This window comes from Argiope bruennichi, chromosome 5 (genome assembly GCF_947563725.1).
Source record: "Argiope bruennichi chromosome 5, qqArgBrue1.1, whole genome shotgun sequence".
NCBI lineage: Eukaryota > Metazoa > Arthropoda > Arachnida > Araneae > Araneidae > Argiope > Argiope bruennichi.
This window is the reverse complement of record NC_079155.1, coordinates 55,115,230-55,138,798: the sequence shown is the minus strand read 5'-3', so window position 1 is coordinate 55,138,798 and position 23,569 is coordinate 55,115,230. Positions and strand designations below refer to the sequence as shown.

The following is a 23,569-nucleotide window of genomic DNA, read 5'->3' as shown; positions in this document are numbered from 1 at the left end:
AATTTTTAATAGCTAGACTTTCTTTTACCATTGTAAGCTAATGAAAAATTCAATTTAATAGTTAAGTAGTTTTTGTGAGAAACAAGAAAGTGAAATTACGAAACTCCAAAAGTTAGAAGACAGTTTATTCTGAAAGTTCTGTTTCAATGGAATATGATGTAATGGGCCTTAAGTTATTATAATATTCTAAAGTAATTCTTAATAGTTTATCCTGAAAGTCTATTAGGATGGTTTCTATACATAATGAAAAAAAAAAGAAGATATGAGGCTATTAAATTAAAATAATCTTTGATATCTATCAAAATTTGAAAAGTATTTTTTGGGGGAGAAAGGAGGTATCATGAATATTAAGTTATACATGATATTTAATTGAAAATAACATTAAAAAATGTTCTCGGAATCTAGCTGGTCACGAAAGATGGTTAGTCAATAATATAAGAATAATATTTGATGTATAACAAACATTTTATTAAAAAAAATGAATTTTCTATCTTCAAATTTATTTTCTTATTTACATATTTTCCATAAAAACAGTAGACTTGCCTGATTTACAGTAGTTCCTATACATCCTTGCAGCACCATTTGTAAAATCTTAGGATCTGAAGGTTCTTGAGTGGTTGCATTATCTAATTCCTGAGTTTTTTTCATTATATCTTCAATGGCTACTTCAATAGGTGTAAGGACAATCTATATTCAAATGAGAATAATTCATGATTAATATATTATTACATGGCAGATTAAATGACAAATTTATAATACAAATTAAATTATAATCAGTTTATGGTTTATTTATGATACATGTTTCACTTTTATAATTAATTACAGATTTGAAGTAGGCTCTCTTATTATAGCACTGAAATAATCTAACATCTATTATAGTATGTCATTTTCAGAATTTGATTTGATTTGATTTGATTGTTTTTTTATGGCGCAAGGGCCAATACTGGCCAAGCTGTGCCAAACTCGAGTTAACTTAAAATACAAAAAATAAACTCATTTCAGTAAGGGGATGTAAAGTTAAAATAACAAGGTGAAAATAGAATTTTAGATATTATGCATGAAATTAATGTCAAGTAAAAATGAAAATACATTAATATGGAAAGGTTCGCCAATTATATCTTTCAAATTTGGATAATCACTGCCGAAATATTTCGCTCTTAGAAAGCGGTATTTAGGGCATTCACATAGTATATGCCGAACTGAAATTATAGTATTATATTTTGTACAAATTGGAGCTGTGACTGAATGAAGTAAATGTTTGTGAGTAAAATGAGTATGACCTATGCGAAGCCTTGTTAACACAACACTCATTCTACGGCTGAGAGAGTCATTCTTAAATACAGAAATAAATAGTTGGATGGAATGCAATTTATTATCAAGTTGTGAGTCCCAAGTACTCTGCCATATACGAAGCGAACATTGCTTTAGAATTTGATCTAAGTCTTGAAATGGAACAAAGGTTTCTTCATTTGAATTAGCTGTTTTTGCGGCAACATCAGCTTGATCGTTCCCAAGGATACCAACGTGTCCGGGAATCCAACAAAATAGAATATTAAAATTACGATCCAGCAATTTAAAATATAGTTTTACTGTACTGAGCACTAAAGCATGGCTTTGTCTGCATGAGTTCAAAATTGCTTCAATTGAACTTTTTGAATCGGTATATATGATCCAGTCTTTCTTTGATAATAGTCTTATCGCTCTTAAAGCAGTGTAGATGGCAAAAATCTCCGAGGTAAAAACAGAACAATTTTGTTTAGCTTTCTGGAAAGTACAATGTGGTCAAATATTACAGCTGAGCCAACATGGTCACCGATTTTGGAACCATCTGTAAAAACAGTGCCGTATTTTTCAAACGACTGCCTATGATCACAAAAAATTTGTATGTAAACAGTTGGTGCAGTTGTAGATTTTGGTAGATTATTAAAATCATCGACAGTAAGAATACTTTTGCATGTCCAAGGGTGAACTTCGTCTTCTTTAGTTAAAATGTCAATGTTCTTTAGGTTAAAACTATCTAAAAGAAGGCGGATTCTAAAACCAATTGATGGAATAAATGAAATCTTTTTCTCGTATAACTGTCCATAAATCGGATTCACGATTCTGTCATATAAAGGATGTGATGGATTCTGATTTATTTTTAAAAAGTATTTGAGAGAAAATCTCTGGCGTCGTAATTGTAAACCTGGTTCTTTAGTTATTATATATAAGCTTTGAACAGGAGAAGTTCTAAAAGCCCCTGATACAAGTCGGAGCCCCTGATGATGCATTGCGTCAAGCTGCTGCAGAATAGACTTTGCTGCTGAGTTGTAAATCACGCTACCATAGTCTAGTTTTGATAAAATGACACTTTTGTAAATTTTTAATAGAGTTGAAGTTTTGTAACCCCACGTTGTATTTGACAAAACTTTGAGAATATTTAAAGACTGAGCGCATTTTTTCTTTAGATGAAGAATATGAGAACGGAATGTTAGTTTAGAATCAAATAAGAGGCCTAAAAATTTAACGACCGGCACAACGGGAATGGCTGTGCCTTTTAACTGAATTTCTGGGTCGGGGTGCAAACCACGAACTCGACAAAAATGAGTGCATTCTGTTTTTTGAGTAGAAAGAACGAAACCATTTTTATCAGACCATTCCGTTATAGATTTGACTGCAGCTTGCAATTATCGTTCGATAAAGGGCATGTGAGTACTTGAGCAATGGATTTGAAAATCGTCGACAAATAATGACCCATGAATATATGGTGGAAGTTTTTCCATAATTCCATTAATTTTAATAATAAATAAAACAACACTTAAAATACTACCTTGCGGTACCCCTTCATTTTGAATAAAATCATCAGATAAAACATCGTTAATACGAACGTTAAAAATTCTTTTCTGAAGAAATTTTTGAATAAATATTGGCAATTTTCCATGAAAACCCATATTATGTAAATATTTTAAAATGCCATGCCGCCAAGTACGATCATATGCTTTCTCCATGCCGAAAAAAATTGATACTAGATGTTTTTTTGTAATGAACGCTTCCCTGATGGCCGTTTCCAGGATTAGTATGTTATCTAAAGTACTGCGATCATGTCTGAATCCGTTCTGAAATTTAGAGAGCAGTTTCTTCTCTTCTAGAACATGAATTAATCTAGCATTGATCATTCTTTCCAGAGTCTTACAGAGGCAACTGGAATTTCCATTGCTGTGTAAGGATGAAAGTTTCTGATATGATTTATTGTTCCCTAAAATTTTCCTAACTTTTTCCCACATGCGCTTGGAAGACAAATGTCCGTGGATGGAGCTAACATATTTTTGGAAGGAGTTAAACTGACTCTCTCGTCTAATTCTTCTAAAAAATGATTTAGATTTTTTAAAGGCAATAAAATTTGGGGTGGTAGGATATCTTCTGAATTTATCCCAAGCCTTTCTTTGTGCTTTTTTAGCAGCAGCGCATTTTTCATTCCACCAGGGTTTGTAAAACCTTGGCAAATTTCCAGAGGATTTCGGAATGGCTATTTTAGCAGCTTTTATCAAGCATTTTGTTATTGAATCTACTGCATTATCAATATTGGGCTGTTTTACTATATCTTCTGTAATTTCGGAATGAGATCTAAAAAGTTGTCAGTTGGCTTTGTCAAAGATAAAACGCTCAGGTCATCTGGGAAGGCTAACATCAGATTTTGAATATTTTAAAATAATGGGAAAATGGTCACTATTGAATAGATCGTCTGAAACTGAGAAATCCCAATGGGGAACAAGTGAAGGTGAGCAAATGGCAAGATCAATGGTGTGAAAAGTTTTATTTGCCTGATGAAAATAAGTAACATTTGAATCATTTAAAAGACAAAGAGAATGGTCATCAATGAGTTTTTCGATCTGTCGACCTCTTGCATTTGTATCTGTGCTACCCCAAAGCGTATTATGCCCCTTAAAATCTCCAAGAATAATAAAGGGAGCTGGTAACTGTTTGATAAGATCATCAAGATCTTTCTGGTGATGGTGTCATTAGGCGGAAGGTACACAAAACAGACGGTTATTACATATTTGATCTGAATTTGTACAGCTACAACCTGCAGTGGAGAAGTAATATCAATATTCTTGGACGGAAAACAGCTGGGTATGAAAGTGGCGACACCTCCAGAAGCACGAGTATTTTGTAAATAGTCTTTTCTATTTATTTTATAATTTTTTATTCTCACGTCAGTCATAGAGTTGAGATGTGTTTCTTGGATCCCTAAGCAAACTGGTTGATATTTATTCAAAATAGATTTGATGTCATCAGAATGGGTGCGGTATCCATTACAGTTCCAAGAGATTAAATAAATAGCCATGATTTGGGGGTTTTTTAAAAATTTTGATTTAAAATGTTCGGATGTCATGTAAGTAGAATCAGAATTAACTTTGTCCTCATCCATGCTACTTATAGAATCGTCTGATGGATGAATTTTCAGTTGTTCTTCCTTTTCCTCGATTTGATGTTTTTTATTTTCTTTTTCAAGATGTTGACGAGCTTTTACTTTATTCAAAATCTTTTTTCGCTTAACGTTTTTAGGAGGCAGGGAGGAATTTTCTTCATACGATCTTTTTATCTCAAGAAGTGCCTTCCAATCACTTCTTTTTATTGTTACAGTTATCTAGGTTGGTATTTGAAGGTGTTACAGGATTATTAACAGTCGGTTTAGGTATTGGCTGCGAATTTCGTTCAGTAGTTGAGTTTAATGCAGCAGAATACGAGAGACCTGATTTAGGTGTTCTGTCTGTTACTATTTTTCGAGCTTCTGGAAAAGGTATGTTTTTTGTGATTTTAACTGTTTGAATTTCTTTTTCTTCTTTGTAACGTGGGCATGACCGGAAGTATGCTGGATGATCACCGCTACAATTGAAACATTTTGGTGTTGTCGAACTGCAGTTGTTACTATTATGATCAGGAAGGGAACATCGAGCACAAATTTCTTTGTCTCCTCTGCATGCCGTTATGGTGTGTCCAAATTTCTGACATTTGAAACATCTGATGGGATTCGGTATGTATGGTTTAACAGAACAGTTTATATAGGCTATTTTCACAGATTTTGGTAAAATAGGAGTGTTGAATGCTAAGATAAGGTGCTTTGTAGGCAGGATTTGATTGTTTTTTTAATCGTGATTCTACGAACAGCTATAACATTTTGTTCCTTGAGGCAATTTCGGATGTCTTCCTCAAGGTCTGTCTGGAATTCTCGTTCCGATATAACACCTCTGGAATGATTTAAAGATCGATGGGCTGCAACAGTGACTTGGGTTTCCCCTATCATTTTTAGCTTTTCAATGTTTACTGATTGCTGTTTATTTTTCACTTCTATAAGAAGGTTACCATTAAATAATTTTTTTATATTGCTAACTTCTCCAATGAGACTAGTTATACATTTGTGAATAACAATTGGTGAAACAAATTTCAATGAACTTTTCTCAGCACTTATAACAAAAAATTTAGGAAAAGCATTACAATGGTTAGAAATAGTAGAAGCCATGCGACTTAGAGAAGGTTTCGGGCCCGATGGCACCGTCCACCACGGAGCCCAACAAGGGATGGCAGCTACCGGCTCCAGACATACCCAGCCTCGGCGCTTACCATGGTGCTAGCCGGAACCTATACGCTAAAAGTCACCCCCGGGGACAGTGACCACCCTTAACGCCAAGTGACAAGAAGTGACCCCTTCGCTTAATCCCCTTGAGCAGCCCAGTCAAATATCTGGGATACCGGCCGATTGATACATCAGGGACCGAAATGTACCACCCGTCTTATGGGTCGCCACGCACGGCAAACACGTGGCGTTTTTGGCTGTCCATGAGAAGCAAGAAGCAAACAGAGCGTCACCCGCTTCTCATGGAGAGTTCCCTCGCTTACCGTCGAGGGATGGAAGGATGAAGTATAGAGAAGGGGGAGGGGTTACATTTTTCAGAAAGTGGCATGAAGTGCATTAATGAGAAAACAAATCACTGTTTCAAGTACCTTAGCAGGATGAATTTAAATTACAGAATGAATTAATTAAATGATTTTGAATTACAATTTGTAACATTTATTTTATATAATAAAAATTTTGCTAATATTTCATATAATAAACATAGATTTTGCAATAAACGGACTTCTACTCATAAGGCAAATTTGTTAATCTACAATATTATAAAAAATGTTATGATTTTCCATTTTTAAGGGCTCATTTATTAAATTTGAAATAGGCAATTCTTTAATATTATGAATTTAAATGAAAAAATACTTTTAATGTAATAAGATATGAAAACACAGAAGGAATAAAAAGAAATTAAAATTTTAAATCTGCTTCAACTTAATACAAGAAATCTGTTATAAAAGAATATAAGTGCTTGTAAGTGCTAATTAAATATGAATTCAAAACATAATTAGTAATGAATAGTTTACTTGTTGTCGTTCTACAACTTGAATTCTTGTTTTTACATATGGGAAAGTATAAGCAGTAGTTAAGATGGTTTTCCTTTTATATTGTTCATGCAATTCTCCATGAGCTCGGCCATCCGGAGTAAATGGAGTAGCATAAATGAAACATCCTAATTAGAATGAAAAATGCATTAATTATAGTTTGAATTTATTTTTGAGGCAAAAACATTAGATATATTATTAACTACCAAATTATATATATAGAGAGAGATGAAATGTGAAGCAATTTTGAGATAAAACACTTTTTTAATGGCACTGAGAATTTATTGTACAAAGATACAATAAATACAAGGTAACAAAAATGCAAAAAACAAATAAGCACATAAAATATGTCATATCAAAAATAGAGGACAAGAGGGAGCAGAACCATTCTTTCCATTAATGAAAATACAAAGCAGTGAACTGTTAATTTTGCCCATTACATTTACTATTAAATATGAGGAATATTAAATTAAACTGAAAGCTAAAATAGGAAAGATAGTTACTTGCAAGAAATCATGCCTACAATTTAAGCAACAAATGATTTACCCAACTAAAAGTTATGCAACTAATAAAGGATTTCAATCTATATAAGCTTTTCTATATGAAGAACACCCATGAACAATTGATATGTTTTAGATGAAGATTTTAGCAGAATAAAAGGATCTTAATCAGCATATATTAGAAAAAAAAATGAATATTTGTTTTAAAATAAAAAATTATTTTTTAAAAAATCATAAAAGTTATGTTTAATTAAGAACAAAAAAAAATGTGAATAAATTAAATACCTTTTTAAAAATTCAAAAAGAATTATAAAGAGAGAAATAAAATTTAAACAAATCAAACTAAATAAAAAGTCAGGAATTAAGTATAGAGTAGAGAAAATATAAATTTCAAAATTATAAAAAGAATTCTTTATAATTTTGCAATTAAAATACATGCCTTATCACTAACAAGTATTAGAAATTATTTTTGTCAAAAATCACAATATTCTGTGAGCACATTAGAATTGTTATTAGGACTTTTTTAAATAAAATAAACCAATATAGTAAATTACTTAGTAAATGGTACACAATAATGAACATTTAAATATAACAATGAATACTATGTGAATGACTTTTAATAAAAAGAATTTAAAAATTCTTATCAATGCTCAAAGCACTAACTAATAGTGAATATGGAAAATAGTTAGTGTTATGATAATTGATATTTTAATAATTTTTTTACTAATAGGATGTAAACAAATACTCTCTGAGGATTATTACTTTTTTCTTATCTTGATATTCAAAAGGAATTTCATCCAAAATCAGTATATGAATCACAAATAAAGTACATCTCATCTGCGTAAATGCTTTTAGGACTACATACAAACATATATGTTATCTAAATCTAATATTTTCCCTTTTTAGCAAGGCTTTTTTGATACAGAAAAAAAAAACCTATAACATCAAATGTAATTTTTATAACATGGAACATCACATTTTAAGTTAGAAAAATCTATTTTGGAAATAATCCTAGCAATTTCCATAATTCAACACATATCTAATAATTCTGTTGCCATTTAAAATATTTAATTTATAGAATGAATTCATGAATTCTATGACAATCCCTTTGAAATACAGAAAAAAAACTCAAATAAAGAAATAAAGAGAAATAAGAAGTCATTGCATTTTTACTTACGGATATTATAGTTTCGATCAAAGTGAGTGATGCGTTCTCGAAGTTGGAACATTTCAAAATATGGTTCAACATACGTGATTTGGATATAGGCCTTTAAAAAAGTTAAAATGTTTAAAAACGATAGCAAATTAATATCGCATAAAAATTGCACTTTCTACATAAAATTATTATGATATTTTAAATTTAGAAAATATATTTTTTATTAACAAATTTGTAAGGATTAAAGTACAATAACATAATCAGATGCATAGAAATAAGAAAAAACAATGCAAAACATTAACAGATTGATGAAATATTATAAAGCAGTTTAAGATTTTATAAAAAAGAAAACTTACTTTTTCAGGATTGAGTCTAGATGGATCCACAGAATTAGAATCTTTGATAACTTCCACAAATTCAGGCCCAAATCTTTCAGCATAAAAATTCTAATAAAAAGAATAACAGTCAATTGAATATTAATTTAATAAATAAAAGATTACAAAAATACAGAAACTACAATTAAAATAGTTTTCATGATATATTTGTTATTATTGGAACTAAAACTAAATAACAAATCAAAAAGTTAGGAAGAAGCTAAAAATATTTATGTGAATGCTGCTGAAATGTAGAAAATAACACATCAGAAATGGAATAATAATTTTAAAAATGTAATTTGGGGGGGGGACAAATTTAAGCCACTTTCCTTGACTATATAAGTCCTCTGTTCATCTCAAAAATTGTGCAAAGTAATCAAAGTACTAAATTAAAGAATAATTTCGATATTAATTACATTGTTTTAAAATACTAAGAAATAAAAACTTCAAAAAGTCAATTACAAAAGCATTTAATAAGACATACACTGTGTAGTTATAATTTATATAAGAATTAGTAAAAGTAACATTTAAAAGTAAAAAAAAAAAAAAAAGAATGGTTGCATTCAGCTATAATAACAGTATGTCAACAAATAATAGAAGAGAATGTGCAAATGTCAGCACTCTGCAAGACAAACCATTTTACTCAGAATTACCAAATATAGCACAGATATATTTTAGAGGATGGAAAAGTGCATTATGAAGCAATTTCATTAAATTTCAATTAATTAAATATTAAGTTAAATTTTGACAGTTTTTCTAACATAATTGTCAAAAATATTATGGCAAAAAAAATAAAATTTACACTACCTTAAAATTAAAATATATATCTTTTCAAATTATGTCAATTTAATTTTTTAAATATTAATTTTTTTATTTTACTACAACATACTTATAATACAACAGAATTCTTATAATGAAATGCAAATATGTTATGCGTTTGCATATACTACAAATATTTAATTCTTGTTTTTTCGTCCAATATTGATGATGAAGGTATAAAAGTATAGATTATTTTTCCACGATGAGTACATTTCAACTGAAAGTAAAATTTTTAATAAAATTGAAGGAATTTTATTGTACTTATAATTAAGGTTTAACTTCATAAGTAAGTAACATTGAAAATTTTTCATGATGGTGCAATGATGAAAAATTTTTTTTAATGCTGCTCCTTTTTTTCTATAATATAATTGGGTGTATAAAAATATAATAACATTTTTACAGCTTGAGAATTTTTATCTTATTTTTATCAAATTTTTCACACTGAATTTTTATAAACCACAAATCTTTAATTAATAATCTTCAGAGATATAACATAAATTATGAAACGTTTTGAAGTATGCTAAAAATTTCAATGGTAACTGATTCTACTTTGTATCCTTATATTTTTTATTAAAATATGTTTAATTTCAAAAGAAGTTACTGTATTAATTAAAGTTTAATCATTAAAATTCAAATGTTATTATTTCACATAGAAATTCAAATGTTAAATGAAATGAAAGAAAATTAGATATATGACAAAATGGTGTAAAGCTTCTAAAATAGTAAGAAACTGCAAGCCTATCGAAACATATAAAGTTTCAAAATAGTATATAAAATATTTAATTGAAAATTTTAGCAATCATTAATTCTGAAAAACATCCTGATCACCAAAGGCAGCAAATTTTTAATGAACTAAAATCTTACAAAGAACTGATTTTTAAACAGCAACTTTTAATATAGGTATTATCCCAAACCCTCTAAAAAGTCTGGATTTTGGGTAAGGCAGAGAATACCTTGCATGGCATTGATGTACAATAATTGTGAAATATTAATTTTTGGGGTGAATTTAGCATTTTTAGTGAATCTACCGTGTGATCCTTGGCAAGTGTTTGACAAGTAATCCCATGCATGCAGTTAATAGTATTCGAAAATTGAATCTGCATTTTAGACATATTTTTCTCAGCAAACTGAAACCAAAATTTGACACAGAATCACAATTGCAGTCATAAAATCCCATACCAAATTTAATATATTTAAGTCATTACATTTGAGTTATTGCATTTACATTCTTCTGAAAGTACAGACAGACAGACAATTAGTCCTTTGTTAGATTTTTGCTAAAAATTAACAGGTGTCTATACTAAAGATGTTAAATCTTTGTACCAAATTTTATTCATCTAATTCCTTTATTTTTGTACTTATTTTGTTAACTTATATTTTAACAGCCAGACAAAATTCCCCTGCATGGATTTAGCTCAAAATTTGATGGAAATCTATAAATCTGGTGTCAAGACCGAATTTCATCCATCTAGCTGAAAGAGTTTTTGAGTTCAAATTTTTTGAGGATTACAATTTTTCTCTATATTATGTATGAGAAAAAAAAAAGGGGGGGGGGGCAAGAATATTAATAAACCTTGGCCATTAAGATATAAATTCTCTTACAGATAAATTTTAATCAATTAAAAAATGCTTTCAGTTTTTTATTTTTTTTGTATATAATTTAATTGTGAGATTATACCACTCCAGTTTGCCAAATGGTTAATATATGAGATAGACTCTATATTTTTTCTGAAATAAATATTTTAAAAATTAATAGTCGAAAGAATTCTCGGAAGATATGGAACTTGTCACTGCTTGTGTGACTTTTCATTAATTAGTTAGTTTAATTTTTTAATACAGGAATAAAATTTTATCAAAGTGTTAAATGCAACTATCATCCACAAACAAGCTATAAATCTGAAAAAAAAAAAATCTGCATTCAATTATTAACAGTTTTTGTAAAACAATGTTCAGTGTAAAGTCATCTGATTTTAAAAGTGTTAATAGAAAATTTATTAAAAAATATAACCGAAGAATTGTATTTCAAATAATAAATATGCCAAAATATAAATAAAATTAAAGGTTATTAAACAAAAGATAACAATTTTTTTTTTTTTTTTTTTTTTGGTCTCAAAAAAACTTACTTCTAATCGATGTGAGATTTCTGGTAACTTTGTTAAATATGGTTCTTTATAGACAAATTCTTCACCATCTAAATCGCCAAATTTATTGCCATAGAAACCAACACGAAAATAAGTACCAAATACTCTTTTACCAACCTGAAAATAAAAAATATATATATTTAGCTATCATTAAATGATGAATGATATTAACCAATGCCAATAATAATGTAAAATTTAACATACTTGTTGGTCAATTTTCACAAAGGAATCATGCAATTTATTGTGAATCATAGCCAAAGTTTTATAATCTCTGTGGGCTTCTGATATAGGTATCAGTATTTTATAAACTTCATTCACATTTTCATACATTCCACCCTAAAAGATATTAACAGTATAAACAGTAACTGAACAACAACAAAATCTTCTGAATTAAATATCTATGTATAATTGGAAAAATTTACAAACAAATAAGTTAAATCATTCATACCAATGAAAAAGAATTAGCAGCTTGTTCTAATAATCCTATTAGACCATTTTCTGTGAAATATTTTCCTGTGCATATTCCTTCTTCATCAGGAGAAACTACATCATCAGAAACTGCACTTTCTTCCAAAACATTAGGTGATATTTTCTAAAACAAAAATTTTTGACTATGAAACAATATATCATTTATTTTATCAGTAATATCAAAATGTTGCATTTATATTGATTCAATATTGTGTATATTGATTCAATATACACAATATTAACGTTAGTAGCATTTCGATACAACCATCTAATAAGCATCAAGAATTAAATTTATGAAACCATAACTGGTTCTGTAAATATTTTTTGACAGGATGCATATATATGTAAATATTTTTAATATTTACATATATGTAACATTTTAGGATGTAAAGGATGTTTAGGATTGGTAGGATTGCAACATTAACAGGATGTAAATATTTTTTACACACCAACTCATATCTACAATGCCAGTTTCAACATTTTAATAAATACTTCTTTCTGTTACAAATTAAAAAATGATTTAAAATGACAAAACTGTATTAAATACAGTATACAATATTAATACCAAATTAGCAAATATTTGAGGTTCACCAGATGATTACAACTGAATTAAAATGAATTAAGCAATTCCTTTTCAGTAGATTGCATGCAGAATTCGAAGTCTTCTGTAGACAATAAATTTCCTAATTTAGTCTTTATAATTTTTAACATAGAAAATAACGTCTTACTTGGTACTAGAGTAACTGTTAATGTGGAAGCCTCATTTGTTTTGGCATGAAATCTGTTGGAAACTAAATATTTAGTTTCCAACAACTGCCTTCCATAACATGATAGGCAGCTGTTGATATTATAACCATATAGTTATCATGATCTCAAAGTAATTGGCTTAATTAAGTAAAGTTTTAAACAAATGAATATAATTCAAATTTGACTTGATTTTCAATGACCTATGAAAATACTTATGGTTTCAATTTTCAAGATTCCTTTGCTCATGGAGTGGGGTTTTTTTGTGTTTTTTTTAATATGACAATTTGATACAGCAGTGCTAAAATATAGTATGGGTCACGAGCCTCTATTTTAGACCCACAATCCGTTTCCCATATTTTTCAATGTCTAAGGGTGCCTATTTTCATCCAGCAAACTGGCTGACAACCTAGCCTGTTTGTAATCATTGAAAACAAAACTAACGGAATTGGATCAAAATAACTTTTTCTAGTCATTTAATATTAGTAAAATTAAATCAAACAATTCCAGGATTATTTATATATTATAAAAATAAAAGATAATTAAATTGATCCATAGAAATTTTACCTAAATCAACAAGATAAAGCAAATTGCATTTCAAAAGCAAGAGGAAAATCAAATTGACTTTTCAATCAAAGCACTTTTAGTACTTTCAGTATAAAACATTTATTAAAGTTATCTAAAATTGTTTATGGAAGTAAAATAATTCACAGAAAAAGAGAAAAACATATCATAGACTGAAGTGCAAATTTTTCTAAAGTCTCAGTAACCAATATATAATAAATTAAATTTTTTTTAATAAATTCAAAAAAATTAGTTTTAAAGTGAGTAAAGCTCCATAACTTAATTTGATTGTAAGATACCTAAATTTGAATGAATTCAGAAAGTAGATTTTTGTTTTTAAATATATAAATTAATAAATACAGCTATTTAATAACATATGGTATAATTCAAATACAATACAATTTAGTAATCAAAATACGAGAGGGTTAAATACAAAAATTATTATTTAAATTCACTCTGTTTACTTTTAAAACATGAAAGTAAAAGACAATGTCTAAATATCAGAATGCATTTCAGCTGAATTAATGTGTTGGAAAACAGTAATAAACCATACTAACTTCAAATGTCACACATCCAACAGGAAGATATGGCCTGTCTTCAAGCATATAAAGATACTCTGCTACTAATGCTGCTGAATGCACCAGACAATGAGCAGCTTCCACATGATTTGATCGCTTAAAAAAATTTAAATGGTCATAAATTAAAAATAAACTAATTATATGTTTGCATATTGCACATACATTAGAGAATGAAAAAGCAAAATTATAATACTAAAATAGTATACTTAATAAATTCATCAACTCACTAATAATCAAACATCTTTTGTATAGAAATAGTATAGTCACTTACAGTCACAACAGAAAAAAAAAAATCCCAATTTTTACCATAAAAACATTTAATTGCTCCTATAACATTAATTAATCCATCAGAGATAATTATGAACATCAATAAGAAAAATATTACCATCACTATTAAAATTCTCAACATAATGACACAGCACAGTTACTGATGCAATGAAATGAAAATATCAATGGTACAAAATCAAATCCTTTTTTCTTCTACTTCACTGGTGGAACAGCTCTGAATAAGCACTGGTCTTCTTCAGAACTCCATTTCATGAAACCCTGTTCTGGGCTAAGGTTTTCACCAATCTTTTTTTCAGACAGTTAATCCTGAATAAGATTTGTCCCCACTTTTTTGGGTTCCAAATCGCTTAATCAAAAAAAGATATTTTTATTGAGTTGTTTGTCATCTATCTGATTAACTGATTAATCCCCTGTATTATCATACATTTAATAATATCTGGCTTATTAAATCGTTTGTAAATTTCCAAGTTGATTCTTCTTTTTCAATATATATCACATTTAATTACACCAAATATGCTTCTAAAAATTTATCTTCCAAATATAGCAAGAGTCCCGTTATCTTTCTCACTCACGGTCCATGTTTATTCAGTGTATATGGCAATAGGCATAATCTAATTTTAGTAAATGAATAATTTAATTTTTTTGCAGAAGAAACTAGATTATTATTTTTTTTATTTTATTTATTTATATTTTTTTTTGAAATCCAAATCTATTTATATATTTATTTACCAGCTGTCATATCCATATTGAATTACCTCTATATTATCAGAAAAAAAGGAAAACAAATATATTTTTAATCAGACAATTTTCAAATTCTTATTTTCAATCTGTTAAGAAACTTTGAAACCTATAATCCTAATAATACCCAATTAATTAGTACTTTAAATTGTTTGGATATATGACACTTCTAGTCTCAAAGTTAGGTGCATGCATGTAAAAATTTCTTGAAGTTTCCATTTTAAGAAATACAGAATTTGGAGAAGGAGAAAAATAGATTTTCTAGGTTGATACCAGTAATTTATAAGAGATTGTCCTTCAGCTTTTTAAAATTTTTATTGAAAAGCAATCTAAACTGGTAAATTGAAGTCTCTGAAAGATGAATAGCATATCATATAGGATAAGAGAAATATGAGGAATGTAAATATTCTCTTTTTTTCTCTTCAAAAATAGCTTGAACTAATTAACTTCAAACAAATAGTTGTTTGATACAAACTTGATGGTGCATAGGTTTGTTTGTACCATAGGAAATAAACCTGATGATGTATAGGCTTGTTTTGTAGCAAAACTAAATTCAAGATGAGTGAACCATTTTTTAAATTAAATATATGATGGCAGACTAAATGATTTCAAAGAATTCAAAAATTCTAAAAGATACTAAATAGTTCACTCTGTATTTTTTGGTATAAACTTAAAAATAAAAAAATAGATTTTAGATGATCAATCTCAAAAATCAGGTAACAACTAAAAGTTTTTTTTTAATACAGGAAAAGAAATACTTTTAATAACTGTTTCTTATTTTCTTGATTTATTTTTTGAAGGAAAAAAATTATGATCTTAAAATAAATAATAATTAATGAAGCATAAATAAATGAAATAATTTCTTTTTAAAACAATAACATATTTTAAAATATTTGTAGCTTTTAAACATTGATGAATCTAATAGAAATAAAATCACAGCTCTTGAAATCTTAATATTTTCTTTCAATATATATAGTTAATAAATTACTAATCCTTATGGATATTACTTTTGTAAATTCGGTGAAATTTATCTTTGATTACTTTATCACTACTTGAAATTTTAATCTATGGTGAGAAAAATGTAAAATACAACATTAACATACTAAAATTTCATAAATATTTATCTTACAGTAATCAAATAATAAAGGCAGAGAAAATTTCCCATAGATTATTTTCATGTAACATGCTTTTTATAAGATACATGCAGAAACCTTAATAATAATATAAAAACATTTTAGCACTGAAGTTCCTCATATGTAGTATAATATTCTTCAAATGTAGTATAAATCAGATAATTTTAAATGGGTATAGCAGACAAATCAAATTATGACTTCTATAAAAAGTTAAAACTAAAATAGATATGAATATAAAATATTTATATTTTGGGATTTATACAAATAATCCTAAATGCCATTTTTTTAGTGATAGTCTTATGAAATTTTAAGACATTAAAATAGTTTCAAAAAATTATTTTCGTCTATTTCATCACTTCTGCATCATCCTGTACAATTAAGTTTTAAAAAAATCACAAGTATAATGAGCTCATTCTTACCTCTGTATGCTTCTGTGCCATATTGGCCAGCCAAGTAAGTCTTAAATCAGGAGAAGTCTGGTATCCTTTTGCAATACGGTACATTAAATCTAATAACATTTCAGGATCTTCTTGAAATTCTTTCATTTTAACAGTATCAGACAAAATCATATGTAAATTGAAGACAAGATCATGCACCTTAAAAAAAATCCAACAATCAATGCACAACACAAATGAAACAAAATTAGGATTGATTAAAATAATTTAAACACATTTCAAAGAAATCTATTACTCAATAAACTGAAATAAAATCAAATAAAAGAAACTTTAAAGAATTGAGAATTATTTCATAAAACAGCACACTGCCATAAAATTAACGATAATGTCCAAAAATCTAAATATAGATTATAATATAATATAAAAATACAAACCTGTTCTGGAAAAGTTGTGCTCTGTAATTCTGTATCTTCCTCTGCATAAACAAGTATAGTTTTCAAAGAATGCCTTAAGTATTCTTCATTAAAATTTTGATTAGTGCCAACAAGGGAACTAAGTGACATAGTCACTTGCATTTTCACTCGGGCAAAATTCTATAAAGCAAAATATACAAAATAATAAATATCTTATGATAATTCATAATAATTAAATGATGGCAAATATAACTACATTAATATTAAGGAATACCAGTTATCTCTGATATTCCTTAATATTAATGCAGTTATGAAACCTATTGAGCAAATAAATAGCAGCTAAAACTATATATGTTTAAAAATATCCAAATTCTATTAAAAGAAATTAATAGAAATAATTAGATATAAAAAAACTAATAACTTCATCAATTGTTTTAACTTACATTTCCAATTTCAAAATTCTGTCGCATTAAAAGATATAAAGATGCTGATGCTTGTGATCTCACACCACTGATACTTGAACTACAATGTCTTAACAATCTCAAACATAAATCAGCACATTGCTCAGTTTCTTCTTCAAACAACAGTTCTGGAAACTGAAATGAATACATGGGAAATGAAACAAAAATTAACTACCTATTATTCATGAATATAAATTAATTCTTGTAAAAGGAATGAATTCCCATTGATTTAATTTTAAACACATAAATAATTCAGCTACAGATTTAAAAAAATTCCAAATAAGAAAAAAAAGTTTAATTTCAAAATTTCTTTAAAATAAAAAATATATATTGTTCAATAATGTACAAGAAATATAATTTGTTCTTTTTTATGGGCAAATAAAAATAGTTGGAGTTTTCATTCTTTTAATATAGATTCATATTTCTAGCCATGAAAAGGAATTACAGATACATATTGTTAAACAGATAGAACAGCATTACAGCTGTAAAGTTGTATAATTTACATGCATGAAAACATCTAAATTTGTTATTTTTAAGAAATAAATCTCAAGTTAAAAGTCTACAGTTTAAGGAGAGATGTGAACACTCAACATGGTATTAGCATGAATTAAGTGAGAATTTTGAAGCTACTTTCAAATATCAAGACAAATGCTTATATTCATTAAAAATTTCAATATTTGAATTCTACATGAAATAATTACAGATCATATAGCATACCAAATCTGCAATTTGTACCTCAAATATAATAAAATCAATCCATTTTTTAAATTAATGATAACTAGACAAAAAAAATGAAATGTGAACAGTAATAGTAATGGGGTAACAATTGAAAACAAAGATGATTAATAAGATCAAAATTCAATTTGGATTAAGAGTTTACTATGCTATCAGTTTGACAGGATTACAAAGGTATTGTGAATTTTAGGTAACCTCTCAACAACCAAAAAATTAAAATTTTAGAATGTAGAGTGAACAAAAGCGAAATAAGGAAAGCAATCAACAAAATACCTACAAAATTGATAAATTATAAAGGAATATTTTACCAGAACGATGATAGACTGATACTATGACATTTTTAATCACTTCCCGGAAATTAATGTATTAAGGAAGTGATGATACATAAACCATATAATCCAAAACTTGCGATATCAGATTATTATAATTTTTTTCAAAAGTTATTGAATAATAAAATTTTTAGTGATTACTGATATAATGATTATTTTTAATTTTATTTCATTTTTCATGACAAAAAAAATTCTTTTGAGAGCAGAATCATGAATCACCAGACAGATTGCTACATGCTATTGAAGGAAACAAACTACGTTATTGACACAAGGAAAATTATGTTACTAATTTTAAAATTAGTTTTATTTTAAAATTTAAAAAATAATAATTTTGCAATCAGTTTAAAAGATAGTAAAAAGAAATTTCGATATAACTTAACATATTTATAAATTATCAAGTTAGTAAAATTGCAATAGACAATGTTTCAAACATAATGACATCAATAGCTTGTTTATCAAGTTAAAAACTGTAGAATGTATTAATAATAATTCAATTGTTGGATTTGGACAGAATTTTCAAACAAAAGTTAAATTTTTTAAAACAAACTAGAAATGTGTATGATATTATTTCTTAAATTATATCTACCAATTGTTTAGTGACAATTTTAATAACCAACACTACTAATTTGCTTAGTAAATATCGTTAAGATTAAGTAAAATTAATTTTATTTTTTAATAACATTTAAAAGTCTTATTTTATAGAAACTTTCACACAACTAAAAGACACTGATACTACAAAACAAAATACTAGAAATTGCTCACTTTATATACAAGTGATCTTTGAGTAGCAAACATGTTTTGCAACACTGTGTTGCTTTGATTAGATCCTAATGCATGTAATAAAACTTTCAAAACTGTACTCAATACACCTTGTAAAGCATCTGAATGGCAAGCAACCTATAAAAAAAAACAATATAATTTATCAATAATTGATATATGAATTTAATACACATAAAAATTTACTTATTAAATCATTGAAGAAAAAATTACCAATCACAAAGAAAATTACCTGAACAATCAATTCAAGAGTATCAAGCACTACCATGTTAACTTCAGCAGCTAAATTTCCTTCTAAGTGAACAGCAATTTCAGTTTCCATTTTTGGTCTGTAAAAAGAATTAAAGAGTAACAAACATTTCAAAATTTATTTACAGACATAAATTAAAACTTCAAATTAGACACTTAATTCAACAAAGGTCTACAAATTCTTTTGGTCCTGTTTTGATTTCTAACAAATACAATATTGCTAATGTTTTACTAAATATGCAAATAATTAGCAAAAAATATCCAATATAAAATCATAAGCATCTTTTTTCAAATATTTTAAATCTTTCTATTTTTTGCTAATGTTATTGACACAAAGAAAAAAAAACTTCTTGATGTAAAAGAAAACTGTTTCTAAAAGCATCTTTAAAATCTTTTAGAGAATTAAAAAAGAATTCTAAAAATAAATAGATTGTATATTCAATAATGCAGCAAATATTAGAATTTCTGTCAAGAAATCCTGTTATTCACCAAATAAATTTTCTGTGATTTGCAAAGCTCATACAATTAAGAGTTTTTAATATGATATCATAGACGATTATTAAAATTATTAAAATGAAAATGACATAGGAGTAAATTCATTATATTTTACTAAAAATTAAATAAATATATCAAATAACTTAAGACAATAAAACATTATTAAAAGAAACACTATTATTTCATAGCTATGCAATTTGCTTTCCAAATGAATTCTTTAAAATTCTTTTATAACCTATTCCAAATTATAATTTAAAAAAAATTGTAATTGGCTCAATTTTAATATTATAGCAAAAATAATATATATCACAAAATACATAAAAATTTATATACCATTAATTGAAAATTTCTAACAAATTCAATAAATATTTCTTTATAAGTACAATTTTCAACAGATCAATGGAAAATGACAAAATTAAATCGATTAAAGCAGTAATATTTGTTGAAACATTAGAATAAACTAACCGATCCACAACATCAGTGCTCGACTTCCATACCATTTGATCCTTTCTCCATCTCAATTTATCACCAACTGTCGGTGAGGGAGAAGGTGGATTACGATCTAGAATGAAAAATAATTCAGCCTCCCAATTTAACTCCATTTCAGCAAACATTGTTATTTAACTTTATCTGTTCTAAAATGAAACAGGATACTTTTCATATATGCATATATGTTTAAATAAAGACTTTTAAAATGAAACCACTTCTTTACCTTTAAATGATGCAATCAGATTGCCCAAACTGCCATAATAAGCTCAAATATTTCAAAAATTATTAGTGTCTGTTTGTAAAGTCTGAAATTTACTTACAATGACCTGTACAAAATTATTTGAAATAAAGTGAATTCCAAACTTTTTATCTGTTATTAAAGATATTTTAAAGTTTAAATATAATGCTGAGTTTTGTTTTTTTATGTTAATAAAAACATGCAGTATGTTGCTATCTATGGAAAAAAAATGCAGTACAAAAATTAGATTAATTCAAAAAAGTAAAAAATTAATTAGCTCAAAATTAATTAAAATGTAGTTAAAATTAAGATTGTGGATTTATATGTTTAGTAACAATGAGAATCAAATATAACATTGATATATAAAAATATTTTTTTAATCAATATTCTTTCAAAAGAACATACTCAAAATTATTTTTTTCTTAACTTTTTCACAGAAAAATATTATTTATACAAATATAATAAGTTATTTTTTAAATTTAATTCAGTAGATTGAGCCCTATTTCTTATGCATTAATATTTTGTGCGTTTAATTCTGATAATAAACAGATTGGAGTTATAAATGAGGAGAAAAGATGTCATCAATTTGGAAATTTATAAATTTTTACTGCATTTATCAAATACATAAGCTATAAATAATGCATTTCTAAATTTTAACTTTGGTAAGAAAATCTTACTGTGATTCTGTTTGGGCTTAAACTTTTGTTTTGAATTTAAAATAGGCCACTGATAAATTTGGAATTCTTATTTCATACAAGATATGCGATTCAACATTTCCATAAATTAATATTAAAAATATTCTAAAGCTACATTTTACCGAATTTCATTGTAACATTCTAAGCATTTTATTTTGCTGTGATTTGGAGCTGATTTGATATTACATGACAAATAATATGAATTAAGATACTGTTTTCCTTTAGGAATTAGAAATCTTCATAATTGATTCCTAACCATGTGACTATTCCCCAGTTGCATTTCATTTAAAGAAAGTTCATTTCTCACAAGTATTTTAAAAGTAACTGGAAAAGATAGAAAATATTGTCAAGAAAAGTTTTTAAAGATTTCAGAATATAAGATTCAACAGAGTGCACTTATTTTTGTTTATCAAAATTCAATCCTTGTAAAGAGGAAAAGAAATATAAATTGCATTTAAAAAAAATATACCACTTAATATGTGAATGAAATGAATAACATTTTTTAAAATGAAAAAAATCAATTATCCGCATCGTAAATTTTAGACTACATTGGAAATTTTTCTAATAACAATCTAAAGTAAAAATAACCACCTATTATCACTTAAAAAGTTGATAAATAAGTACAGACAAAAATTAATAAATTAAAACTTACATGCAATCTACATGAATGCTAAAAAAATAAGTAGAAAATAACTGTTCAATAAAAAAATTATTATAATAGAAATTCATATAATATTAATTACTTAAATTTAAAACTGCACGCACTTCAATTGTTTAAACCATTTGCAATCTTTATTGTTTACAAAATTAAAATTACCTTTACGTCTCATCATTTCACTTCTAGCACTTGTATGGCCTAAAATAGCATCTTCCAACCTCGATTTTATATCTGAAGTTTTCTGCATTTGTTTTTGGCTGCATCTCATTAAATTTCTCTTTCCCTAAATGAATTAATATACATAAAATTATTTTATAATATAATAAAATAAATAATTTATTTTAAAAGATTTCTGTCATGGAAATAAATCATTAAAAATGAAAACAATACTTACTCTGTATTCAAAACATGATATACAAATATACATGATTTCCAACAGCTGGTGCAACTTTCTAGGCTTCCAATCAGCCCACCAAGAACGTAAAACCTTTCGATCAACATTTTTTAAGACCCACAAAACACACATTAACAAATGTTTTGTTGTATCACCCTTCAAAAGTTGCTTACGATTCTATAAGAAGAAGAAGTAGAAAAAATTTAAAGCATTTAAACTATTATATATGGAATTTTTAAAATTAAGATTTAAATAATTTTATGACAAGCAAACAGAACTTTGAATCAGCAAATGAAAATAAAAATGAAAATGAAAATTTTTATAAAAAAAACTATTTTAGCTAATAACTTTAATGAATTTCGCATTTCTTATAATGACAAGAATTCGTTTAAACATTATACAAAATATTTCAGCTCTTGTCAAAGTTATTAAACATTTAAAAGAAAAACTACTACTTAAATGAATGAAAACTACTGAAACTTAAATGAATTTTTAACTATATTTTTCTATTTTAATAAATCAGTTAAATGAAAATGGTTCAATTTAGTTATTTTAATGTTCAATTTTGTAGTTTTGTGAGAGTTAAGAATGAATCATGCATTTAAACTATGGTCAGAAGATAAACAAGAGATGATGGATAAGCTGGCAACTTCCTCCAAATGGCCAAATCACAGAGACAAAAGTATGTTGAAACCCAATAGGTTTAATGCATATTAAGTCTGTAAGCAAGTAATGAATGAATGAAATGAATAAGCACAGTCATCTGGCTCCAGAGTTGATACTCTACAATTGCAGCACTTAAATACTAACAATTTAAATTTTTTAAATCAAATAAAACATTAAACCATTAATGTCCAGAATTCTATTTGTTATTTGCATTTCACTTCAGCAATTAAATTGAATACATTCTATTGTAAATATTTCTGCTTGGTCTGCTAAGTTAGTGTTATTAACAAACTCTTAAACAATTTTCTATTGCATATATTAGCTATTAGCCAAATTCCAAAGACAAAATGTTAGTATTTTGTTCTTGCTTTAATTTGTTTTCAATATTCCATTATATTTTAAAAATTCTTTAATATAAAAATAAAAAAGTATGTGTGCATGTGTTTGTAGTCTACAGGATGCCTAGAGTTACATATTTGGCACAAGTTTACTTTGGAGAATGGAACAATTTCTTGAATATTAATTCATTAAAAAATAAGCAACATTTTGATACTTGTCTGCAAAAAATTATGAAAATAATGCTTTGATTTTTTTATTTAAAATATTCTTTCAATAATTATTTTTTAAATTTTGCTAAACTTACAAA

General features: G+C 26.9%; 1 protein-coding gene across 1 annotated transcript in view; it reads right to left on the bottom strand.

Moving 5' to 3' along the window:
• The window catches only part of LOC129968911 (dedicator of cytokinesis protein 7-like), a 68,475-nt gene that overhangs the window by 4,522 nt on the left and 40,384 nt on the right, over positions 1 to 23,569 (bottom strand). The window contains exons 26-41 of the mRNA XM_056083251.1: positions 22,258 to 22,434; positions 22,023 to 22,146; positions 20,249 to 20,345; positions 19,272 to 19,368; positions 19,025 to 19,159; positions 17,181 to 17,333; positions 16,759 to 16,917; positions 16,349 to 16,525; positions 13,750 to 13,866; positions 11,865 to 12,008; positions 11,621 to 11,752; positions 11,399 to 11,533; positions 8,439 to 8,528; positions 8,104 to 8,194; positions 6,409 to 6,554; positions 544 to 687 (exon numbers count right to left, since the gene is read on the bottom strand). Of these exons, the coding sequence (XP_055939226.1) occupies positions 544 to 687; positions 6,409 to 6,554; positions 8,104 to 8,194; positions 8,439 to 8,528; positions 11,399 to 11,533; positions 11,621 to 11,752; positions 11,865 to 12,008; positions 13,750 to 13,866; positions 16,349 to 16,525; positions 16,759 to 16,917; positions 17,181 to 17,333; positions 19,025 to 19,159; positions 19,272 to 19,368; positions 20,249 to 20,345; positions 22,023 to 22,146; positions 22,258 to 22,434 (2,118 nt within the window). The remainder of the gene's footprint in view (positions 1 to 543; positions 688 to 6,408; positions 6,555 to 8,103; positions 8,195 to 8,438; positions 8,529 to 11,398; positions 11,534 to 11,620; positions 11,753 to 11,864; positions 12,009 to 13,749; positions 13,867 to 16,348; positions 16,526 to 16,758; positions 16,918 to 17,180; positions 17,334 to 19,024; positions 19,160 to 19,271; positions 19,369 to 20,248; positions 20,346 to 22,022; positions 22,147 to 22,257; positions 22,435 to 23,569) is intronic.